The 26304-nt window shown below is 40.1% G+C and overlaps 1 protein-coding gene across 3 annotated transcripts in view; it reads right to left on the bottom strand.

The window, feature by feature from the left end:
• The window catches only part of arap2 (ArfGAP with RhoGAP domain, ankyrin repeat and PH domain 2), a 130009-nt gene that overhangs the window by 31857 nt on the left and 71848 nt on the right, over positions 1–26304 (bottom strand). For all 3 annotated transcript variants that reach the window (XM_056369276.1, XM_056369274.1, XM_056369275.1), the window contains exons 16-24: positions 18243–18387; positions 12484–12586; positions 11598–11796; positions 5985–6048; positions 5258–5421; positions 4331–4543; positions 3957–4062; positions 2174–2321; positions 101–178 (exon numbers count right to left, since the gene is read on the bottom strand). In XM_056369276.1, coding sequence (XP_056225251.1) covers positions 101–178; positions 2174–2321; positions 3957–4062; positions 4331–4543; positions 5258–5421; positions 5985–6048; positions 11598–11796; positions 12484–12586; positions 18243–18387 — 1220 coding nt within the window. The remainder of the gene's footprint in view (positions 1–100; positions 179–2173; positions 2322–3956; positions 4063–4330; positions 4544–5257; positions 5422–5984; positions 6049–11597; positions 11797–12483; positions 12587–18242; positions 18388–26304) is intronic.

Raw genomic sequence — 26304 nt, 5'->3', positions numbered from 1 at the left:
TCCCTGATTTGAGACACCTTGACGCATGCGGGCAAATCAATATACACACACACACACACACAACACCCATTGGTGATTTGGGTTCTGTGGGTCGACTTACTGTGGTGTCCTTCTTGTCGTTCCAGCGTGTGATGAAACTATTCTCTCTCTCCATCTGTTGCACCTGGTCTTCATTGACCTGTTGGAAGCATCACAAATAACACGCACGCATGCACGCACACGCACAGACACACACACAAACACACACTTCAAGTCAAACTCAGCCAAAGAGAAACTTTCGGATCAAGTTAACTGCACTTGAGAAATATTAAATTGCTTCATAGAATCATAAAGCCGTTTTTCAATAGTAATATTAATTTCAGCACTTAAATACAATACACGGAAGACCGGATTGAACCAGGAAAAAGGTATCATCACGCAAACTGTAGAATTGGGTCGTTCAGCTGACACTCCTAAAACTAATTTCAAAGGAGGAAGTTGGCTGTGAGTGTTTGACACAGCTCAGCACCAAGTGAATACTCTTTTCTTTCACGAAACTCTGTGTGGGAAATGACATTTTTTATTCCAACTTTTTTTCTTTTTTTTTTAACATAATTATCATTTTCAGAGAACAATTTGCTTTGTTAGAGTTATACGAATGGCAGAGAAGATTGTGGGGAGAGAAAAAAAAATTTCACAAACTCATCGTGTGTGTGTTTAGGCCTGATAATGGGCCCCGTCGACGACATCCAGCACAGAACTGGCGCTTTAATTAGCGAGACGTCTCACTCGTTTTGTGTCACAGCGTGTGTATTCACCGCTATTGGGCTCATGATTGGTTGAGCTTAATGGCTATTTGTCATGCGAATGATGGCGTCTCGAACCGATTTGGAGTGAATGCTCCTCCTTTAACGTCAGAACAAGAGGGATCCAGGCATTCCGCTGGGAATTAGCAGTTGCTCTGTGCTGCGTATCCCATAAGCCAGGCAGCTCTCCAAGGGTAACATTGATCCCACACCCCCGCCCGTCCACACATCAGCAAAGTCAAGCCTATTGTGGAGATTTGGCAACAACAGTTCTGCTCCCCAGATGGTTGAAGTAAGGGAGTGTAAATAAAGTCATGCCTGCAGCCTGGTTTAGATATGCAATATGGTAATATCTGTATGCTTTGATAGCTGTTTATTTATAGCTGTTTTTTCCATCATTGATCACTGATTGGACAGTCAGACAGACAAATCCAGTGGACCAAGCACATGAGATTGGATATACCCTATTCCTACCGTTATAAATATAAGCAGAAATATTTCATGGATGACTTAGATAATAGGTAAAACCGCCTGTCACAGGTTAGCTACAATGCCAATGAGGAAGTGATGCAAAGCCAAAAAGTTATTATAATACATGGGTTATGGTAAATAAAGCTGGGCAGTATAAATGAGAATACATAAAACTATGCTAAACTATATCAATTATGGATGGTAATGGTGTATGCAACATGTATGTACTGCTGTTTTTTGGTACATCAATACAGTATTAATCCTACACACTGTCAGTCACTCGTATTCACTTTGGTAGATAGATAGATAGATAGATAGATAGATAGATAGATAGATAGATAGATAGATAGATAGATAGATAGATAGATAGATAGATAGATAGATAGATAGATAGATAGATCACTGACAGGGAGGGGGAAAAAAAATCAGATTTTTCTACCATTATATTTTTCTTCTATCAAAATGGTACCTAACATATAGAACAGAGGCATAAGCCTGGCCTCCTTTCGCCTCAAGCGAGAGATGTCCTGAACAAGATTCCAGTGTTATTTTTTGTTCTAGGTGACCTGTTTTTTTAATATAATCTCTGTGTTTTCTGGAGATGTGTGCCGTCTGTGTGTGCAGAGCAAAGTCGGCGAAGACACCTGTTTCCATATTTGGCCGTTAATTCTGCCAGCAATAACCTGAGCAGAGTAGCACCAAGTGTACCAACTGTTCTTTCTTTTTTTATGAATTATATAATGCGTGTTTATGCAATAGAAATTGGATGTTATCTAACTTACAGGTGGAAGATATCATGTAACCACACTCAGCTCAGCCTTCTGTCAACCTCATTGTCTCCCAATCAGCTGCTCTCCACTTTTAGCGCTGTCAAATGGCAAAAAAAAAAAAAAAAGCAAACAGCACTTTTGACTTACACTGAAGAGTGTAATGTAGTTGTTGATGAGGTCATGCACCACGCTAATTTCCTGTGGGGTTTGTCCCCGAGTCTGGAACAAGCAGGAGGAGAAGACGGAGGCCAGTTTTTCGCTCGGCATGTGGTTGATGTGAGAACACTGCTGGATCCTGAATCACAGGGACGAGACATGTTTAGGAAAAAAAAAAAAAAAAACTCTTTCAATCTCTAATACCCACACATACTCCACACTCACACAGACTTTAATGAAATGCAAGGCCTCAGTCCAAATTCAGCAAAGGGCCAATAAAGTCTTCTCTAAACTATTTCCATCATTAACATAATGCAGCTAAATCACGACTATCCACAGCAGGTTTCCGGGGAAATGAGGTGTAATGTGCGCGTCAGTGAAGGAGACATTAAGACGGCAGTGTTTGGATCTAAATGCAACTGCAGGTTGACTTCTTGTGTGGAATGCTGACACTGTGGATTGTACACAGCGTATGTGCAGATTCCCACTATGTACATCAGGGGTTCCACCTCCATCCTGTAATGTATTAGCAGGCATTTCTACACATAAAGCAGAGTAAGAGTGCTACTGAATGAAATAAATGACTTTCAAAACAAGCCCACACAGCCAAAAATGCTCCAGTTTATAACGTAAGCACGATTTATCTTATGGACTTCAACTACTGTATGTGTGAGGTTTTAATAATGAGCCACTTGATTCGTCTTGCTTTGTAAATCCAACAAAAGGTACAAATAGTATGGAATCAATTCATCATATTCAACCTAAGGGCGCTGTTGCTTCAGTGACAAAAAAAACAGCCTTTTCCTTTTCTGCTTGCAATCTGAAAGACCTGTCACCATCTCAGCTCCATATACAACTACAGCATCCCCAACTAAATTCAATTTGATTGGTAAGATGATTAAAAAAAACTCACACACATTACAAAGAGGCACGTGGGTCAGAGGAAAACAAGGGGGGCGACAGGCTAATCAGCAGGTGACAAACAGCAACCCTAAGGCGACTCAGGTCGCAGGACCTTTGAGTCCCTGTACTTGTTCTGTCTGATGCTACAGAGCTGCACCTGTTCCATCAGCCACAAGTTCATTCAAAAACGTGATGAAGACGCAGACTATTTAAATCTTTTTTTTTGGCTGTTTTAAAAGAGTCACAATGCATCATTTGGCATCAGAAGGGGGCTGTGTATAAATAAAGCGATCTGTTGGATCTCTACGTCGCATCGAGTGCCGTCAAGTTGTTGCAAAAGTGGCTGCACTGATTAAGTTGATTTTGGACTTTATCACATCAAACCAAACAGAGATGGATCACAGTTAGCTCAGCGTAGCGCAGGCAAAGGACCAGAAACATTTTCTTTCTGATGACAGCAGCACAAGAAACAGACCAGACAGAGATACAAACAGGCACAGAGAGAGATAGAAGCAAAGCTATATACAGTAGGCCAGAGAATATAATATGAGGTGAGTTTTATTATAAAGGGTTAGTCATACAGCTGTCAGGGGCCTGTTGTGTTGTCCGTCCAATTTATTGCGTTTCCTGTTTATTCATAAATATGGGAAGTACATTGTTCAATGTTGTTTTGGCATCTTAATCTCCTGGTTTTAATGTTTTGAAAACACTTCACAACATGAATGTCCCCGTCAGGATATTAATGTTTACACAGACAGGGAGCATGACCTTGAAAAACCCTCTCTAGTATAAGCTCTAAACGCGTCTCATATTTGAAGCCTGTGTGTGTGTGTGTGTGTGTGTGTGTGTGTGTGTGTCTGTGTGTGTATACCTGTACAGATGTTGCAGCAGAGCATCGAGGGTTGACCTGTTTATCTTTGGCAGACTCTCTATGAAAGTGGAGTATTTCTTCACTCTCTGCCTCTCATCCTTCTCATCTGTAAACCCACACAGATGAGGAGTACTTGAAATAATGCCAAATGTAACAAACTATAAACGGAGACATGACCATGAACACACAAAGGAGATGAGGGTCACACTTTACTTTCTGTATTATTTATAGAATATTTCATATTTTTTTCATCGGTAGTGATGAAATCGTGTGGCTGCTGTTCAGAAACAGCATAAAGCAAAAAACACGGACTCTATATCTTTGAGACATTGGCATATTTTGTGTCACTCCATGAAAGTTTACACCTAACATACCTAGGGCGGACACCCAGTATGGATAGAGCTCCTTGGTCAGCAGCGCGTCCTCGGCTTGGGTTAAGAAGCTCTTGAGGGTGTCTGTCACGTCCTCCAGCTGGTGCTCCTTCTCTCTCAGTTTCACGTTACGGGCGCTGCGGGTGAAATCCTGCAGGAGCAAGGCGACTCTCCCAGGGTCCCCGGGCCTCTGGTAGACCCCCTCTTTGCATAAACCTGGTTGCACAGATCGAAAGGATGAGTCAGATTCCTTGATCTAAAACTGGCCCTGGTGTTTTAGTCATATTGTGACTGTCTGATGATTAATACCCTCTAATGTGTAGAATCTGCAACAGCAAATGACAGTAGATAGATTTCTATATGACTACATACAATTACAGGGCAATAACGGACCTTATAGACACTTTGACTTGTGGGATGTAACAACGTTACATAAGCACATTTGAATCTAAATTGCCGGTAGAACAAAATTGTCAGTGCAAGGTATATTAACCTTCTGTATCACTTTATAGTTTCACTCAAAGTTAACTTTAATGCCAGTCTTTCATTGCAATGCACACTACTTATCATGATATACGTCCCCCCTTTTGCATTTATTAGCCATTTCTCAGGCAACAGGCACCATGTAATGTAGATTTGCTGTGGTGTTTATATTTTTGAAGCAATCCTGCAGTAATAGTACACTGAAAAGTTAAGACTACATTTTCTACATTTCTAAAAAAAAAAAAAAAAAAAAAGAAAAAAAAAATATGGTGAAAGTAGAGATAGGATAATGTCACAGTATTATGCTAGACAACATTAGAAAGCATGAAATTCTCATCACGACACAGCACACTGGATGAATCAGCTCCTTAAGGGGAAATCATAATAATAGTCCTGCAGAACTTATTTTTTAAAACTTTTTCTCCCCATAAATTTAATGCATCTCACCATACTGAGTGACAAAAGCAATGCAACTGTCGACTATTATAGGGACTCCATTCTTAGTCAGCTGTTGGTCACTGAGGGCCTTGCCATCTGTGTCAGCGGCCATCGAGATGGCAGAGTGCCACAGTGCAAAGTCCGTCTTGTTGAAGCCATGGATGTAAACTGTTCTGTTAAAAAAAAAAAAAAAAAGATGAAAAAAAAAGTCATTATTAATGAAGAACCTCGTAATATAATTTCCTATAACAGTATGGAGTTTCATATTTTAAGAGCTAAAGATGTTCATATATTTGGAAAAGCAGTGGTAACTCATTACATAAACAAACCAACAAGATTAAAGGAATCCAAAAGCGCTTCTACAGAACACACATCTATAAACAACCACCAGTTTCCCCCACGAGGTTTGATCAAAAACACACAAACGAACGGCAATTAACAGAGTAAGCACAAAGTCTTGTTGCATTACTCTAAAAGGGAGCCTGAAACTGTCGGCTTGTGTGAGGGCTGCGATGTGTTACGTGCCATCTCACCTCCTCTCTCTAACTAAAGCAGGCAGCCTGGCGAGGCCTTAATTACCTCGGATGGTTACAGTAGGTAAAGTGCATTCGGACTAACAAGACAAAGGCAGAATCAAAGCTAGCACAACTGCATAATGCATAGACTTGCAGTATCACAAATACGTTGCCAATTAGCAAACCTTTTTTTTTTTTCCATTTTCAAAGGAATGACATACCTTCTGCCCTCCACCATCAGCAGGACTTGGATCTTGTCCTCGCCCTCGGTATGTGTGGAGACAGCTGAGGGAAAAGGGCAAGGGGCTTTAGTAAATGCAGGCTCCGAAAACATTGGTGTACATTCAGAAGAGCAACACGTTCTGCGCTAATGCACTGTAATGTGTAGGGAAGAGTTTAGGTTTGACATTTGCAGTTGTTCAATCTCTGTCAAAAGCATGGACACTTAGACGCTTTCGCCATGAAACCTGGAAGTTGACGCATTCATTACCTGTCACTGAAAGGTCTCCCTTTTCCTAAGTATTCATTTATGTTTTAGGGCAATCATGGCAAATAATACATTGCACAATATGTCTAGACATAGCTGACTATTTTTTCTCAAATGTGCAGACATACAACAGAAAGAAAAGTGAACGACCAGTACAGGAGTGGAAAATGCCAAATGCATCCAATTCAAGTTAATAGCGTTTTCTTGTTGTAATGGGAAACACGAATTCACTTTTTGTGTCAGTGACTTACTAAAGGTAGTTTAAACAAGTTAAAACAAGAGAGGGAAGCAGGGCATAAACACTACTGCCATTAGTCATTAAGCTTTATATAAAGTTGTTTTAAATACTATTACCAAGTAAGACTGCACCAAGGGGAGTATTAACACAGTGTAAAAAAAAAAAAGAAAAAGAAATCTATTCAGTCAATCTTTTAAAACTGAAGTAACAGTGCAAGGATACAGAAAAACTGGGCTATGGGACTCGAAAGCTCAGCCATAATCTCTTCTGTGGGTTCAAACAGCTGCTTGGATCATGGCAACAAACACACATGCACGCACGCACACACACACACACACACACACACACACACACACACACACACACACACACACACACAGAAGAAAAAAGTACAAAAAGAGATATGAGGCTCTGCAGTTGAGTCACAAATCTCCTTGAAACGACATCTGGCACTTTCATCATACTCAAGTTCCCACTGGTTGTGCTCAAATAATGGATGTAAAACCTCAATAAACAGTTGATTTCTAAAGATTGTTATCTCACTAAACAACTACGTGAACAGAACGTAATTGTCAAGTAATGCATGATTTTGTCGGAGTGGTTCGACATTTTTGGGAATAAGTTTATTTGCTTTCTTGCCACGAGTTAGGTGAGAAGTTTAGACTCGAGGCCAGCTGTCTCCGCTCAGTTTACTGTCTTTATGCTAAGCTAAGCTAACCGGGCCAATGGCAGTGGCTTCATATTTACGCCGCGTCCTGTGATTTTCGCCCTCCACTTTTAAAAAAACATTGAGCATTCGAATGACAGAAAAACAAAACTTTTCAATTTCTTCTACCAATCACCACAATCTCTGCATCCGCTTCTTTAGTAAACACATGTATCAATAATCTCCACTGACAGAAAAATTAATTTGATTGTTGTCTCAAAAGAGGACACAAGGACTGGTAAAAAAAAAAAAAAAAAACATTACGTAATAGTGTTATTTTGGCCTTCAAATCATTTTTATAGGCCTTTGTATGTTGAGCTAAACAGCAAAAACAATTAATTCCCAAAAGTCTGACTTAACAAACAATTTGCTTTTCATTTTCGCTGGCAGATTTTCAAGGGCACAGTATTTCATACTGATATAAACAACAAGAGAAGAAAGCAGAGAACTTCAGAGATTGATATTGACATGAGAGAGGTTTATTAACAGTGTTATCAGGTAAATGCAAAACACTTGTCATTGTTGTTTGAACAAACACACAGCAATCCTCTTTTATCCATCTTACAGCTCAGTGGGAATTTTTTTATTACTTAATATGTTTGTGTGATAAGGAACTAAGTCTGCAGCCTTGTTCTCTCCATTATTTGTACTGGCCGTCCTGTAAGACGTTTTCATTATGTTTTTCCCTTCTAAAAATCAAGGGGATTCAGGTTGCTGGTGCATATTTTTCAGTGCAAGCGTTAAAGTTTTGATTTTTCGTTTTTTTGGACGGGTATTACCTCTGCAGACCTGGGTTCAGTTACCACCTTTGGTCTCCAATAAACCGTGTTCATGGGTGGGAAGCAGTTGAGGGATCCGATGTTTTTTGTTTTTGTTTTTGGTGTGATGGCATCTTTTTCTGATTGGGAAGGGGGATGTAAAGATGATGTGGCACTGTATAAAAACGAATGCTCAACCAATACTGAATCTTCGAGGCCAATACTGATATTTAAAATAAACCGGCTGATAATCTTTTTTTAACATAAATGTAAGCATAAGCATTTATTGATAGGGGTCTCTTACATTTTGTTATTTAAAAATCATAACTGACGTACAGTATATGATGGACATGACAGTTTACTATGTTTTTTTTTTATTGCTGGACAATAATGAAAATTAACTTTCAAATGTCTGTACATTTCTTGGTACTTATCAGCTGACATATATACTGATACGGATGTATCTGTTATAAACCCATGTCAGCCAGCTGCTTTATGCAAACTCTTATATACCATATAGAGTATACTACTCCATATGCACTATACCGTTCTACAGCGTCGCTGTCCTGTGAAAACCATGGATCTCTATAATGTAAGCTTTTCATGTGCTAAGAAAAACAATCACTTTTTCATCTTTCAGCTAATCCACTGGTTTTACAATGGTTTATTTAGTTTACAGCCCACATAGGAACACTTAATCCCTCATTTTATCTGGAAAAATTCAAAATCACAGAAATTCGGAAATACATGCTTCTCACTGTTGTCTCCCAGGGGAACAGCAAAAAAAAACTGAGGCTACTTGAAAGGAGATGAACACTCAGCAGGGTTATTGTTTGCAAAATACAAATGACTATAGGATACTATTTAAAGTGAAAGTTCAGCTGTTTGAATGTCAGTCATAACATATCTTAGCAACAGTGGATTGGTTTGATTAACTTTAATGGACTCAGAGTGAGTATTGTGCCGCTGCAGGCTATCGCAAATAGTGGGAAAATGTTCATCAGATCAGGACTGGTCTTCTTGCCCGTTCTGAACAAGTTAGCTGTGATATCTGAGCTAATAATCATGAAAATAATTTTTTTACTTGAACCTCAGTGTTGACACAGTGAAATTTGACTGCTAAATATGCTGGACTTCAGTCTTGTGCTGATGCCTATCTTAATTTTCAGATGATTGAGCAGAGCAATGGGATTAACATTTTTTTTATCTATTTAGCCACTGCCTTAAGAGAAATCCACTGAGAAAATTGCACTAAATGAGATCAAAGTTAATGTGCTTATCTTGTTTGAAAACCTTTCATTTCAGAAAGTTCTGGGTGGGAAGGCTGATTTGTGCACTGTGACAGGTTAATGATTATCCAACTGTATCTGTCATTTTCCACTCATTTTACTTTGGTTCTAGTTATTTGTGCGGGAGACATCTTGACACACGACATCACAAAAAGATCAATCCTCTCTCAAGTACACAGCTAAGCCCCCGGGAAGCCATTCTGAGAGGTAGTGCACTCTCATTCTTTGGAGATAGGATTCCTTTTTTTTTTGGTTTGTTTTTTATTCATTTATTTATTTATATAGCACTTTCCAAAAACAAAGGTACAAAGTGCTTCGTAGTGCAGAGAGATTAATATGGAACAATTGACACAGATCAATAACACATTTTGAACAATTAGCTTAAGGCAGTAAAAATTGCCTTAATCATAGGGTTGACACAAACAGAGAATAAATGACAGACACGGCAATTAAGGATAAAATGAATAAAAGCCAAAGATTAGAGCTTCCACTTTACCTCCAGTAAGAAAACCCTTTGGCGGGATTTGAGAAAAGATTTTAAAATGATCACAACTCTTGCAGCCTGAGGCCAAAAAAAGCAGGAACAGACTGCATCACACTTACAATGAACTCCTGATGCAGTATGAAGTGCTGCATGTAGGAAACATGTAGTGATTTTAATTGAAAAGTATATTCATTTAATCCCTCGGTGCTACACAGGGCCCACCTTTCATGTGGTGGTGTCACTGTTAGAGAAAATAACAGTTAATCCCGTGTCACAGACTGCGATTCCTAAAGGAATCCTTTCAGTGCTCCAGAACCTACCATCCCCCGACAAAACACAGTCCCTTCTGGCGCTAACGGCTCCCTGGCTGTGACAAATACGGTTTGAGAAAGCCGGGAATAAAAATGAGCACCGCTGCAGTTCTTTATCCCGCCCGAGGTGAGTAGATGGGGCAGCACATTGCGCAATTTGATCCGCGTGGAGCTGTAAATAGATTAAAAAGATCCAATGATTCTCCCTCCTTCTGTTCGCACTTTTCACTGGCGCAATCGATTGAAATGTTACCAAAATCTTTATTATCTGTCAAAGTATGTGTGAACTTTTGAGCCTTCCATCCCTTCTGGCAGCTTCCCCCCACTAACTGTCCTTTAAATAACTCCCATTTGTCAGCCATGTGAAGATACTTACATAAATTCATGTTAGTGGGCAGTGGAAAACGCTGCAACCACGACACCTGCGCACTGTGAATATTCAATACGCTATGCTGAAAGCAACGTAGATCACATTACTCTCTCTGAAGATCATGTTTTCACACCAGATTTTGTGAGAGCAGCAAAATGAAATCTGAATCCTATTTTGACTGATGCATTACGTAATATTGACCACTGCTGACTTCATGTGAACAGATCCTCTCACACACAGGCCTGCGGCACCTTTTCAATCTCCTCCAAGCCCTCTGCAAGCGTGATGTTTATAATGGAAGACTAAGCCAGCCAATTAGCGATCCAACAGAAATGTGTAATGGTGTGAGAAGCTGAGATGTCTTCAGACACCAGCCGCTTGCGTGCATCCTCCGACATCATTAAGCAGTTACAAATGCAAGTAGCAGCAAAGTGTTATGGATTGGTAGCTTTTTTGGAAATTGCAGAGTATAGGAAAATAATGGGAGTGAATTTTAGAAAAGCCAGAAATGACAGCAAGTTGAGTGCCACCGATACTATCAACCATAAACAGATATGGTCACTTTGTGCTGGAGGATTTTATAAGTCTGATTTATTGCCAATTAAAAGCTTAGCTGAAGCTATTGAAGGAAGGACAGCTTGCTCATGTAAACTGTGGCAATTTGGGACAGAGCAAAAGTAAAAGTGTATTAACCAAAAATGCATTAAATGGAGTGTAACATTTTTCTTTTACGCATACATAATAGAAAAGGTCAGTATCTGAAGTAAAAAAAAAAAAAAACTCATCTCAATGGATCTGACATGAAGAATAGATTTTTGCTCACAGAGGCAATGGCACTCTCTTGTATCTAACATTTTTTTCTGAGCATTACATTTGGAAAAAATGGGGATCATGCTACATATATTCAAGGACGAGGCATTTATGGCTTCACAACAGCAAATGCTCTCATTGAGTGTTGCATTATAGGGGTTTTTGGTTTTGAGGGTTTTGCTTTTTGAGTTTCTTTGTGTCAAAAACACGACTTTGATAGTGAAGTGTTTATGTTTAAAGGTTTGTCTTATGTCTGGACCAATACAGTTGAACATTAGCTTAACAACCGAGACTACAAATACTTGCTACGGCGCTGAGCTCTCATCACGAAGAGGCAGTGAGAAACAGAGAAATAATCATGCAAATAAGCAGCATTCTTACTGAGCTCCTGTAGTTGTTTGAGTTGAAGGACTTCCTGCTCGCCCTCCTCTTCTCCTGAGCCGAAGTGCAGAGCAGAGCCTTCCAGCATAAACCAGCCCAACCTCCAGTGGTACAGGTCATGCCCCTCTTTGTAGTGCAGTCTGCCAATCAGCTCGCTGTCTTTCTGCACCAGTCCCTCCACTTTGGACGGGACGAAGCACTGCAAGTCGGACACAGACGGTACACAGAGAGGAGCGAGAACAGGCTTAGGAATTAATAACTTTCACAATTAACTGTGGGAAACTTTTCACTGCGTCACCTCAGGACAACACAAAAACACGACAGGTGCAGCTTTTATTCTTGAAGGGATAAACCTTTGCACGGGTTCTGAATTTTATTTTGCAAGTACAGATCCATCTCTCCTGCTTGCCTCTGTTTGGCCATTGTGCTGTGATTCAAAATGAAATATGGAGGTGTAGAAGGGCCGATGGTACAGAAGGAGAGACATATGGACTGATGCAGCTATACCTCCCACTATCTATGACTGTGTTGCCTGGGATTAAAGAGATAAAAAAAGGGAGTTGTGGACATATTTATGTAGGGTGTTATTACAAGATCCTGTCAGCATGTGGGGGAAGAGATAGCAAGACCACTTGTCTTACAGAAAAAAAGCACAGGCAGAAAGGGACTCGCTGAGGACAATGTGTGCATGTGTGTGTGTTTTGCCAAGTAACTCAGCGGATGAAAAAGTGTGAGGTGGATGTGCTGTAGCTCTGCAACGTGTTCACACAGTTTCTTCTTTGTAACTTTAAGTGAAAAACAAATGTATAAAAAGAAACAATGGTAATAAGTGTGCTTGTGTGTGCTTGTGTGTGCGTGCGTGCGTGGCATATGCACAATGTGCTACCTTTGTCAGTGCCTGGATCCAGTCATGCTGCGTTTCCTGAGTTTCAGCTCCGACAACCAGCGCTCGCTCGGTCTGCAGGTACAGCTCCACGGTAAACACAGCCCTGCCACAGACGCACAGCTCACTATTAGATATCTGGAATGGAAAATGTCCTCACACCCACAAGCAGGAAGCAGGCAAAGAAACATCCAAAACTATGTAGGCTACATGTGCACACACAGAATGAAATAAGGGAGGTTATACTTCAATATGCCAGAGCAAGCCTAGTTTTGCTGGACTGAGAATCAAAAATAATAATAATTATATAATATTACATAATAATTTGTAACCATGAATATATTAACTATATATAGGATTATTTATTTATTTTATTTAACTTTTATTATTCCAGTCTAGTTTCACTAAGCAATGATCACACTTGCACATGCATTTACACCTTGAGGATTCCCACTACATTCACAGTCTAATCATTTGGCAGCTCAGCTCATCTGAAGCTGCTGGTGGTTAAACGCCTCGCTCAATGGAATCACAGTTGTGGCACTGACGGAGGGGCATGTTCTTCTCTCTCACTTTTCCCACCAAGTTTTATCTCGTTATGTTACGGCTTTTTCTTTCTGTGCGTTGGGACATTAGCGAAACGTGTCCAAGCGTCTCAGTAGGTCATGACAGAGAGCGAGCATGCTGGGGAAACTAGCTCACCTAAATATACTGCAGCTGTTTTAACATTATCAATTACACCTGTGCTTTTCCTGCTGTGGCAGGCCGAAACGTCTGCTGCGAAATGGAGATCAGCTGCGCGTAGTCACGTGGTTTCAAAGAGATTAAACCAAATGACGAAGATTTGTTGGCAAGTCTTGTCTATATGCTGACCTTTAAGAGTTAAGGCTGGATTATCATGTCATATGTTTGATATATGGCATGGTTTATTCACTAAGTCTGTTGCCATTGCACTTTGTTGCATTTTGCTTTTATCAACACACCAACTTTTCCACCTCAGCCAAGTGCACAACTTGCCAATGTGCATTAAAACTGATGGCTGGAAACTCACCTATGGAGAGGACGGAGAGGCGATACAGTTTAAATATTGTGCACAATTTCAGACTCTCACAGGGAAGACAGTGTCACACTTGGTTCACATTAAAAGTGCCACTAATAGTTGTGTAACAACTAAAAGACAGAGCTAAAGAGAGAAGTGCAAAGTGGGTGTGAACGTCTGATTGTCAGTTTCAGAAAGTTACAGATATCACCAATCTGACATGTTGTAGTATGAGTCTGTTTTAAATAATACTATTTTAATACACGCCGTGGCTAAGGTGCAGTCAGTTCAGCCACAACAGGCATCTCATGGGTAAAAACAAATTTTAATGGTTTTCCAGATAACAATGACTTTCTGATAAATTTTGCATGAATTTCAACTCAAAACCTCACAGCTGATTTTATTTATCCTCACACTTTCATATAGAGCTCCCCAAAGGTAAGAGACATTATTTTTCATTATCAAGTCTGCACAGAAAAGAACATCTGTCTAGACTTCGGGATATCCATATATAGTTTGAAGTTTGTTTTTTTGAAAACTTTTTTCCATAAGCAAAGACTTCAGATGTTAAATACAGCGACAACGTCAAGCTTCTTCTTTTTTTTTCTGGAATCATTAGTATAAAGTAGATTTTCCAATGTTTGTGTAAAGACAGTAACTTTGTTTATCAGTACACAGTGGCTTTGCTCATGTTATAATGTAATGTCGTTCACATAAACAGACTTTGCCTTAAAAGTGTCATGCATGCAAATTTCAACGTGTATGAGTCAGTCAGTGAGGGACAGTCTCCCTGCTGGGTTTCTATTTGAACAGAAAATTTTATGCGTGCACGGTATGAGGCTATACACACACCAAACGCATAATCCTTCAAAAAGAAAAGGATCACGCATTCACTCCCACACTCATTCGTCTGCACACACAAGACACACATTTGCAGGCAAAGCCCTTGCTGTCGGAAGCAAAAAGGCAGCTATTAATCTTTGTTGGTCTTTCTCCTCCTGTCGTCTCTGCCTCCGCCCTCTCTCTGTGTCTCTCTCTCTCTCTCAGTGACGGCACAGAGGTCAGAGTATCACTATCTTAATGGTACGAACAGAGTGCCAAGCTGTAGCTACGTTTCCATTGGTACGCTGCAGCGACGGAGGCTCTAAATGCTACAGCGATGGGTGTTTAAGGTGGCGTGTCACGAGGGGTCACGGCAGCGCTGAGTCGCTCTCTTCTCACGCGTGTCAGGGGAACAGGCGAGACACGGGTGTTTGTGTGCCCTCACGTGACCCCGCCTCCCTCCTCCTCCCCGCCGGCAGGTGTGCAGGCGCTTGTTAGAAGGGGTCCCGGAGGGAGAGAGCAAGGGAGGCTGTGGCGGAAGGGTAAGGCAATGTGCTGGTATCATAAAGAAAGGACAGGAGGAGAAGACAGAGGGAAAGAGAGGATGAATGCTGCATTATGACTGATCAGTGATCAGGTTTCTCCCCTACCTGCTCCTGTAATTCTGAACCAAACTGGTATATTTTAGTTGTCTTAGTGATGAATATGATGCTAGTGCTTTGTTTTTTTGGGTCAGAGCACTCGTGCTCATGCTGCAGTGAGATAACAGGCTCTGGAGTGAGGAAGCACATCGGCTTTTCTTGTGTGAGTATGTGTTGAATTCCAAGTCTAGATAACTTTATTAATCCCAGAAGAGAAAACTTTTTTTTTAGACCTTTTTAAACAGAACATGGATACAATTTAATACATTTTTCATGGTCATCCTGTCCAAAGTATGAATGTTTGACAGAAAACCAGTGGGGATGATATGCTTGAGAGATACATAATATGAATTTTTTCAATACTTCTCAGCAGTATATATGGCAATAAATCTTAATGATACCATTCATTAAAACAGTGATACCTAGACCTGGATAAGCAGAAGAAAATAGGGGGATTTTATCTATAAGCTATTGAGCTTTTGATAAAAATCAAAACTTGCCCTTTATGAGACGATGAGTTTCCTTGCTACTGTAGGTCACAGTCGAGACAGTGTTTGCTACAGGTGTGATGGTGCTGACTGAAACGCCACAATAAAGGATTAAACCCACCGTTGCAACAATCACATTTTCAGTTTATAGGTGTGTAATGTCCCTGGACGGACCACAATCAGACAGAAAAACATTTCATAATTAAGATTAGGCAGGTACGAGAACACATTTAAGACTTTTGTAAATGAAATCAAAAACTTTTAAAACATTTACAGGCCTTTGTGGAGGAAACTGAATTTGGTATAGACGAGAATAGTTTCTTACTGTTGTGTTGCGGTTCTGGAAATCTGTATTTTTACTTTTGCAACATTCTATTATCAATAACTTACTTTACATTATTGGGTGTTATTGGGGGAAAAAAAAGAACCAAACAACCAGTACAAGTCATTTGCAACAAAACAAAACCAGTCCTTCCCATGTACTTTCTGTAACTCACACCTACATTGTTGGCATGTGCAAAACACAGTGTCAGTGGATTTGATATTGGCTGGGAGATAGGCAAAGAGGTTCATCATTATTATTATTATGTGCTTATCTCGGCGTACTGGAAAAACACTTTTTGTTGTCGACTAAAATTTAACCGAGCTTACAGACACTCTTCCTTGTGCAGGAGTCTGTTCCATGAGATTCACCTGTGGTTTCAACATGCACAGAGTTACCTATAGTGTTTCTGCAACCTTTTATTTTCTCCTTAAGGCTTTTGTGTGCTCAGAGAAAAGTCTTAATTCCCAAGCCCTTATATATTTATCTATATACATAACCCGTCTCAGTGGCAAAGCTGGCAGCTAAAAAGTCTTTAAAAACTCCGATATTTTCGTTAGTGTGTGTGAGAGAAGGAGACGGTGAGAAAGGGAGCGAAACGGTGCAAAAAAGCAGCCGAAAAAGGACAAAAAAAGGAAAACCAGGAAAAGAGCAGACAGGTTTGTTACCAAGGTTTTTTTTTGTTGAATTTGAAGGTCAGAATTGACTGAGAAATATTCTTGTCGAAACAGGAAAATGAGTCAAAAAAAAAAAAAAAAGTCCCTGGAAAACCTCAACTTATCACCAGCCAACATACTGGCTTCGCATTAATTCCTTAGGAGAGGGTTTGTAATATTCATACAACTTTAGCAAACGTCGGGGCAGCGCTATAATTCACGGTGTCCTCTGCCACTGTGAAATTACCCAAATGCTGTGTTTAATGGAAACGACACCTACGGCCTCCTGTAGAGCGCCGATAGGTTGCTGGTGGGAGTGTGTCATCTGCATACGTTAATATTCATGAGCAGCAGACAGTCAAAAGGTGAGGCGTCCCCGCTCTTTTGGCTGCGCAGGCACGCTGGGAACGCGGGAGTGAGAGGCAGAGAGGCAGAGTTTAATCCAGCGAAACGCGCTGGCATTATGAGTGTTAGCGACAGAGAAGTAATAGCCACTCTGGAGGTGAGGCCGTGACCTGTAACTGGGATGTATGCGCTAAGCTAAAAATGGTACGTATCACTGTCGGTTTGTAGAGATAGAGCATGCACAATATTATCACTGTAACCTGTTGCGACTGTGTATGTGTCCGCTTCATTATAAAGGTCATAGTTTTATCTGGCCAGATGTGTTCCTAATAGCTGTATAAATAACATTTACAAATAAAAGCATTGTTCCCTCTTCAGAACATCTGCTATTGTCATTAAGGACCTGGCTTCTGCTTTAATCATAAGCCATTATCAGACTCTTCGCCGAGGGACTGGCGCGCACACACAGGAACACACATACAGGACAGATCCAGTAGGAGCGGGTAAACAGGAAAGGATTGAGACGTCTGCTTCTTCTTTGTGTGTTTGTAACGCTTCCAGAAGAAATAAAGAAAAGTTTGTCGCCGGAACAACTTTTTAACTGAATCATAGTCTGAGAGGAGAAGTGAGGGAAGCGGTGCAGTAGGTGGAAAGGTACAGTGAATGGAGGGAGGGCAGTTAAAGACGCAACATTCGCCCGCATCTCCGCCTAAGTAAACAGGAAATATAGCACTCATAAAGCCTTGATAGGTTCTGTTAAAGTGAATAATGCCCAAGTTAAGACTATGCTAATGAGACATATGACAAGGAGGAGAAAAAATGCAGAGGCCTGGGTTTACATGTGTGTTTATGTCCTTAAACCAGGCTCTGTAATATATGAATTACATGTGCAGTACATTGTAATTTAGCCAAATAAAAGAAAATAAATCATTTTAAAAGGGGTTTTGGGTGTGTACGACATGTGTGTCCTTAAAGCAGGTTGAGCAATCACATAAATTATGATTTAGTGGAGAGGATGCAAATTAAGCATTTCAAATGTGTGTATGTGTGTGGGTGTGTGTGTATGAGAGCAGATTTTAATGGTGAGTGTAAATGAGTGCCCCATAACCTGGCTGAACAGCTGTAAAGTTTGATTTATGTGTAAATTACCATTTAATACAGTGGATTTAGATTAATATTAAATGTTAGATATTAATATTCATGCTCTAACGGCCATGGTAAGTCTGATTTTGGTGATTTAACTTCAATTTTGAAATTCTATCTTAAACCATTTGATACTTCAAAGTTTAGGAGAAGAAAATAAGTAACAAAAACAAACTTTTTCTAACCTTGCCGCGAAAGTTTATGGTATATATATGGTATATGGTAGATACAAGGTTTTTTTCTAAACAGCACTAATACGACAACACAGCATGTAAGTGTGTTCATACAGTACGTGTTTGTTCATACCCAGCTCCAGTCATTGTCTCCGTGTTGCTGATGGCCAGGCTAACCACCGCAGTGACATCCACCCTGCCGATGGCCGACGGGCTTCTCTCGTTCTCATAGTAACTCAGGAAGCCACCCTCCAGTGTGCACCAACGACGTGTCATGTCTGAAATACACACATAATCACCCATATTTCCCATTAGAAATATACTTACATACATACATACGTACGTACATTCATACAAGGACAAAGACAGACTTACTTGGATGAACTACTTGGATAAACTTATTGGTTATTGGTAGATGACGGGAAGGAAAGTCAGACACTTTATACGCCCATCCATCCACCTCAGTCATTCAACAAATTTTTGTGGTGGCGTTCAAGGGTCATGCATCTTTTTGCTTAGCTACTGAACTGACTCACATCTCGTTTTAAGTTGACTAAGTAAAGTCTCGACACAAGATTTAGCATATTAATTAAGAGGTGCTGGTGGGTGGATGTTGGTACCTTTGGACGGAGCCAAAATTGCTGTTTCCTATTCCTTTAACATTTTCATTAAGCGCATGTTGGCAAGCTGATGATAGGATTTAGCTTTAAGTACAGCCTCACACAAACACCAGAGTGCCTGACTCATTCTTGTTCTTTTGTAATGCAACCAGCGAAATGTTATGCTGTGTCATGATAATATGCTGAGTGACAGCAGCTTAAAAACAGAGAAGAATAATGAAGACAGAAAATTGACAGCAATATCTATTTAAAGTTGGCTAACGTTAGCCACCAAACTGCTCTTAACTTTTCTTTTTTTTTTTTTTTTTTTTTTTTTTTTTTTAAGAGGAGGAGGAGTGTGTTATTTCCTCTTTCAAAAATTACATAACACTACTTTAAGTGCCACATGGTTAAGATTCAATACCAAGATAGACAGTCTCTGTTAAATGTCATTTCGTGTGTACATTTTGCAACTTCATCTGATGAAGCACCCTCCAACATGTCTGGTGCCATTATTGGATTATTACTGTAGAATCATACATTTGCATACTGATAAAATTGAACAAATTGGCTATTGTTTGTGGAGTCAGAAAAAGAAATTAATTAGAGCCTGCAATGTTAGTGATTGGTCTGTGAACAATTAGCACCACTCCAACTCCATTTAACACAGCTAATGACTCTCTACAAGCTAAAGCAGCACTACCAAGAAATCGTTTAAAACTTCGGAGATAAAACGCTGTGCATACAGTTTTCACACATGGATGGATGTATGAAGACGCTGCATTGTCAGAAGCTTCGACCTTTCTTCTTCTTTAGGGTACAGTTGACTCAAAAACCAAGTCTTTTATATGTATATCCAAACCAGGTGGATGTAATGCTACCACCGAGCTAACATCTCTCCGCGATCAACATCCAAGATACAACGCCAAAAGGAAAAACATCCGCACAATCAGATGACCATGCCTCATCTTTCTGTCCATTTGAGAACAACTGAGTCAAGCAAACGGCATGTGCAGGCAGACACAGAGAATTAAAAGAGTTAAGAGACTCCAAGTACTGAGCAGATTTCAATCAACAAACATGATCTCAGTGGAAAAGCTGGAAAACACACAACATTGTCTTTCATGACTGTCTGACTGTGCAATTTACATAGCCAATGAGCATGAAGTTCATGAAAACATACCTAATTTTGGATTTTCAAAGTCACCGTGCCATCTGCTTTTTTGTTCCGCAACAAACACTCACACACATACACAGACACACACACTCAGACACACACTCACACAAACAGCACCCCCACCCTCCCCCCACCCCCTGTCGCTTGCGACTCCAAAGTTTCCACTGTATTCATCTCATGAATATGCTAATTGTGCATTCCTCTGCCAACTGTGTGATGTTTCTGAAGGAACAGATATAGTTCCAATAAAAAAAGGAAGTGTCTACAACTGGCTGTTAAAAGAAAAAAAGATGTGATAAGCATAGGAAAGGAGGATGTCAGTTTCACTCTATTCACCCTTGAGCTGCCTGTCTGTATGGCTCTTTCTGACTTTTTCTTTGTCTTTACCGTCTGGAGAAAAAAAAAAAAAAAAACAATTTGGACATGATTATGCAAACAGCTTTAAAACTGCAAAATGACTAATATTTAGTAGCTTACTGTGGCATTTAAAAAAATATATATTCTTTTGACCCCACTTCCCTTCAAGAAAAGAATTATTCCAGCAGCTGAAGAATCATCATCTCTATCTGAAATGAACCATGCATGTAGCAGGTTTGTATGTGTGCATGTTTGCGTCTGTGTGTGTGTGTGTGTGTGTGTGTGTGTGGGAGAGGGAGAGAGACTGACTCTGGTATTTAAAGTCATTACCAATCCAATCTATCTGACAGGACACAGTGTTGTCTAGGTGACAGAAAAGATCGTAATGCACTTCGCTTCCATTGCAAATGTGTCCCTGGATTGCTAAGGTTTTGCACAAAATGTCATGTCTATCATTTCCCACCGGAGGATAGTTAAGTTTTTGTTTTGTCCCATATTTTCCAGTAATTTTGCCTTCTTTCCCGAGGTCCGACCTCCAGTAGGGTAATATCTGAACAGTGTCATTTGCACTGACATCTGAAACGCTCACACAATCATCTTCTTAAGAGGCACACTTAATTTCCGCACTGAAGTCAATTGCTATCATAAGCTGCTAGAAAGCTGTAATGCCACTGATTATCGAGATATTTTGCTTCATAATGGTTCCTGTGGACGCAGAGGTTATTAGGGAGTTTAGCTTATGTATGAACTGATGTAATGGCAAATACAAACAGTATTGTCTGGGGCAATGGATCCCAATCAGAGCCTGCAAGATAAACGAAAAAAAATAAAAAATAAAATAAAACATAATCTCCCACGCATACCTGTGTTGTTTTATATGTGGTCCTTTAATCTTTGCTTTTTTTAAGCCGACCTAAAGGCATTACTCTACTGAGGGAAATCGGTCCAGAAGGAAATATCTCTATCGTCTGGATTGTGAGGAAACTTTACAGACATTCATGCCCCCCCCCCCCCCCCCCAAAGGAAAAGCCCACTGACTTTTCCCCTACCACCACCATGAGGTCGACACTTTTGGTTTCAAGTGAAATGTCTCGACAGTTATTGGATGTATTGCTTTTCATGTTCCCCAGGGGATGACTCCTAATGACTGTGACCACAGCGAAATATCTCGACAACCATTGGATGGATCGTTATTGAATTTGGCAAGGACAGTCATAGTGTTTGTGAACTTTCGCGATCCCCTGACTTATCATCTTCCGGCACCATCGTCAAGACAAAATTTCCATTGGTCAAATACTTTCATCTATTTTTCTAACAGTTTGGTTTTTCTTTACAAAGAGCATTACAACCTCACAGAGCCTCCTGAGCCTGGCTGCAGTTATTTTCTTTTCTTTTCAGGCAAAAATGTCAAACATCCTGTAGTACCAGCTTCTCCAATTTGAGGATTTGCTGCATTTTCTGTATATATGTGATAATAAAATGAAAATGTTTGGATTTTCAACTGTTGGTGGGACAATACAAGGACTTCTTAGGAAGAAAAACTGTTGAAATTAATTAAAGACCTTACATAAAGTTTAGTTTTCTTAGGAATTACTGGATAATTTCTGACTTCTTTAAGCTTTTGAAAATGAAAAAAGGAGGAAAATATCTTTTCTGGTTGACTAGGAGTCCCACGTCCTGTAGTTTTCCGGGTTCTTGAGCCATAAATGTTGGGAACCATTTAGAGCAGGCTTTTATAGGAATTTTAATGAACTACTGAATAATTGTATCTCTTTTTTCTATATCTAAAAATTATCAACATATATACATATATACAGACATATAAAAAAAGCAATAGACATATAACTAGTGACAAGGGGTCACAGGAGACATTGTTTCATTTTGAGTGGTCACGAGTCAAAACAGTTGGGAAGTGCTGGTCAAGGGCATGTAGAGTCCCAAAGAGTATATGTATATGAGAGGACTCATATGTCCTAATACATCAAAAATATTAATAGATCTCATTTTGATGTTGGGATATGTGGCATCAGGATCATGTCTCCTTGAACGAACAGCATCTGACAGAATCTTTCATCTACACTGCAGAAAAGGGGAAAAAATGTTTTTAATTTGCTCTCACCTCCAAGAACCAAAAAATCCCTCTGTGAATCCAGGAAGCAAATTGCTGCGGGATCCTGGGTCCTGACAGCATGGACACATGAATGGGCTCACTACTCGGCCAACCAGTTTCTGAAAAATTATCCTAATAAAGGCCAGCACACCCACAGGTACAGATGTCCACATAAGGCCTTAGCATGCCAAGGAAAAGGAAGGTTGAGAAGGAGAGGGGATTTAACAGGGGCCAAAAGGTGAGCAAATGTTTGACAAATGTAATTTCAGATACAGTTATCTCCTTTGGGTTTGAATTGTGAATGAATATGAGGGATTTGGTAGATTAAGGAGAGAAGCCAGAGACAGAAAAAGACAGAAGAAGTGACGCTGAGGGGAATTAGACACTTTTCATGGAGGCCTCTAAGGAGAAGAATATCTCAGACCCTTCAAAAAGTTGTATGACCATAGATAGAACCAGTAGCATTGGTGTGGCTGCCATTTCACTATCAAAAGGACTATGGTGTAAATGTGGAATAGCTGCATTGAGTTTTACTGATGATTGTAACTATTATCCAGTTTTGTTGGAATCTGTGGCGCAAGTTGCTTCCGAAAACGGCAGTGAAAGCCTCTGGATCCCTTCAAGACATTCCACCAGGAAACTGGCTTTATCAAAAACGTGCACATCACCGCACCACAAGCATCCTCCTTCCTTCTTTGTTTGTGGTTAAATATTTCCTTACTGGGTGGGATACCACTTGCTTCTACACAAGCACCAGTGCAATGGGGGGAACAATAGTGCTTGATTTACAATCAAGCAGCTGCGTCCATTGCCAGCTGTTCCACACACACACACAGTATCGGCCCCGTGGCCCAGCCGTTCTCCACGGGGGTCCACAACCAGCCGCCAGAGACAACGCTAACGGAAGCCAACCGTGGTACATGCCTCCACCAGCTAAATTGGGCCAATTAGCTTGTACGCCAAGAGTGCTCCCCGCTTAGCATTTTCCAGAGGAAAAGAGGCCTACAAATCTACAATGTGGAATCTATGTCTCGCTTTGTCTGCTTTTTTTTTTCCTCATTCCCTCTCTCATTTCAGCAATTTGTACAATAAGCTAAATGCTCTAAGTATGCGAGATGAACAGGTTGATTGGACTAATCAAGTCATCAATGAGGCAATTAAACTGTCTTATTGTTCATCTACTGAATGGACAAAGTTATAGAAACATATTTACTCAAAAGTTTTGACTCTGCTAACAGCGCTCTTCCCAGATTTACCCAACGTCCCTCTAAACTCTCGCAAGAATTACAGCCCACTTCATTACAGGGAGGAATGGACAGATATGGCATACGATAAAGAAAAAAAAAAACACTATCTACCATGTATTTTTGGCTTTAGCAACAGAGCTACTCACGCGTTTAGACAAGCAAAGGCGCAGTAATATGAACAAAGACATTCTGAAAAGCATATTAGATTAAGACAAATTGATTAAATAGGCTTTTGTGTACTTCTCATGAAATATAAAACAGAACAGCATAAATGTCACTTCTTAGAAAGTCCAATCATTTAACATTCTTTGAGAACTAATTCTCACTATAAACCATAAAGAAGATTTGGTTTATTAACAAAAACTTGACTCCAGCTTTGTAGCTGCAAAGTAATTGAATTGTTCATGTGGGCTCAGATTTGTGTCCTCAATAAAACTGTTAACATAATTCTACTTCTCTCTCTCTCTCTCTCTCTCCCTCTCTCTCTCCCTGTCTCTCTCTCTCTCTCTCCTCTAGACAACCCCTCCTTTACCTCCCCCTCAGCAGCAGTTGTGAGTTACTGTTGCAGGCAAAAAACAGAGTGCCGCTGATGAGGAAAAGACAAAACTAATCAGAAATTAGGGGTGCCATCCCTGCTGCCACTCACCATTCCAGACGGGTGCTGCCTACTGTCTCTCTTTTCCTCCCAAAGTCTCTCACAGAAACAACACGGAAACGCACAAAGCAAGTACACACTCTTTAATGTGAGTGTAGCATGAGTCACTACCCTGCCCATTTGTGTGTTGGGGGGGGGGCTGGGGGCTGGGGGCTTCATTAACGTTGGAATCAATTGTGTAAACCGGATATAGAGCGGAGCTCAACAGAACAGCAAATAAAGTGGAGAATAAACCAGTTCAACCTTGATTTAAGCAGAAATAAAACAGCGAGGAATATTGTTTTCCTAAGCCTACTGTAATCTATATTCCCAGCAGCATCTAGAATGAGCACAGTCTTGCTAAATGCTAAGAAGCACGGTATTTTGTTTCATTATGGCGGACCAACACGATGATCCCCCGTGCCACCTCTGTCAAGGCCATTACCAAAATTGCTTGCCAAATTAATTTATGTCATACTCTGAATTTAGTTCCCATCAGTGGAAATACAAAAGCCTATTGGAGTTGTCTCCAGTTAAAAAAAAAAAAAAAAGCGAAGTTTAAGACGCTGTGCCAGAGTGCTTTTATTAAGCCCTGAGCACAACCTATGAATTATTAAGAACTTCGGTGTATCTATAGACCATCAAACCATTAGCCTGGGAGCGAAAGGCATCCTGGAGTACATTCAAAAATACCTCATCCCTCCGTGCTCACAAAGTCCTGACAGCGCTTCTTCGTGATTGAAGAAGTTGGAACGCATTGTGTTTTAAACCCAACCTCTCTGAATTTTTCAACAGCTGCAGCTGCAGTTAAAGCACCATTAAAGCACAAAAGCCAAACTCGCACCGCTCTCCATAATAGATGAAATAACAAGGTATTTATTGGCCGAAATATTACCAGCACTTATCTGAGGGAAGACAACTCTGGAATGGTGTGGTGTCTGTGAGTGGTACAAAATGTACAACAGTGATTAAAATGGACCCTGGCAAAATAGACACCTGTAGTGTTAGTCCAGGAACTCACTGTACTGTAGAAGGAACAGTACAACAAACCATGCATTATCATAATGACTGGCTTTTATAAGAACAGCAGTGGTGCTGTTTTTCTGCAATTACTGCAACATGAAGAATCACACTTTAAAGATAAATGCTTATTTAAAGCTGCTCAAATTTCTTTTATATTATTATATATCAAATGACTATGTGTAATGTAAAAGGAGAACTCAGAGAATTCTCTCGCGAATCTCTACGGAGCGTTTTAGTGTTTTTCAGCTCATTGTTTTGGTTTTACTGTTGTGGTTCACTCTACTATTACTCTCATCAACATCGTTTCCAGATGCAGGCAGCTGTTTCCAGCAAAAAAAAGCAGAGAAACGCATTGCCCATTGCTTGTCCAGCACTTAACAGCAAACAAATTTAGTAAGAAGTTTAGCATTTAGCAGTAAGTCAACTTTACTAGGTGATGATGTGTTTCTTTTGTGTTTACAGTTTATTCCTGCTACCCCCGGATGGCCAAAAGATAATGAATGCAGCTTTAAAAACAAGTCAGACGGGGCAAGAGAAACAAACGTAAGCCGAGGTTTATGGAAGAGACAACAAAGGTGAACAGTGCAATTTGTGAGGGATTTATTAGCTGCATTTCAGGTACACTAACTTTTAGGTTTACCTCCACATTGAGTCGTTGGTTCAGATAAATGGTCTTATTTTAAACACGATTGATCGTCTTACCGCTGGACCCATCAGACTTCATTGTAGACACCATGTTCCCCAGAACTCAGCAATTACTTTGGTGAGTAGAAAAATTGATTAAAAATAGACATTATGACTAGAAACTATGAAATTAAGACCCAAGTTGAAAGATATTAGAATTATCCTTTAACTAATGAAATTAAAATTGATTCCATTTGTACAGATAATGAGAATTTCAACAGAAATTCATATAAATCTTCCCCAATCTCCTTTAAGGGGCAATTTCCCAGACCTCAGTCCTGTTCATTAGCAAGCATGTACAACCACCAATGAGAGCAGAGCATGTGTGGGGTGATGGAAATGGAGATGGATGTCTTGCCCAAGA

This window comes from Seriola aureovittata, chromosome 23 (assembly GCF_021018895.1).
Source record: "Seriola aureovittata isolate HTS-2021-v1 ecotype China chromosome 23, ASM2101889v1, whole genome shotgun sequence".
Lineage (NCBI taxonomy): Eukaryota > Metazoa > Chordata > Actinopteri > Carangiformes > Carangidae > Seriola > Seriola aureovittata.
The sequence above is the reverse complement of the archived record's forward strand: the minus strand, read 5'-3'. Positions and strand labels throughout refer to the sequence as shown.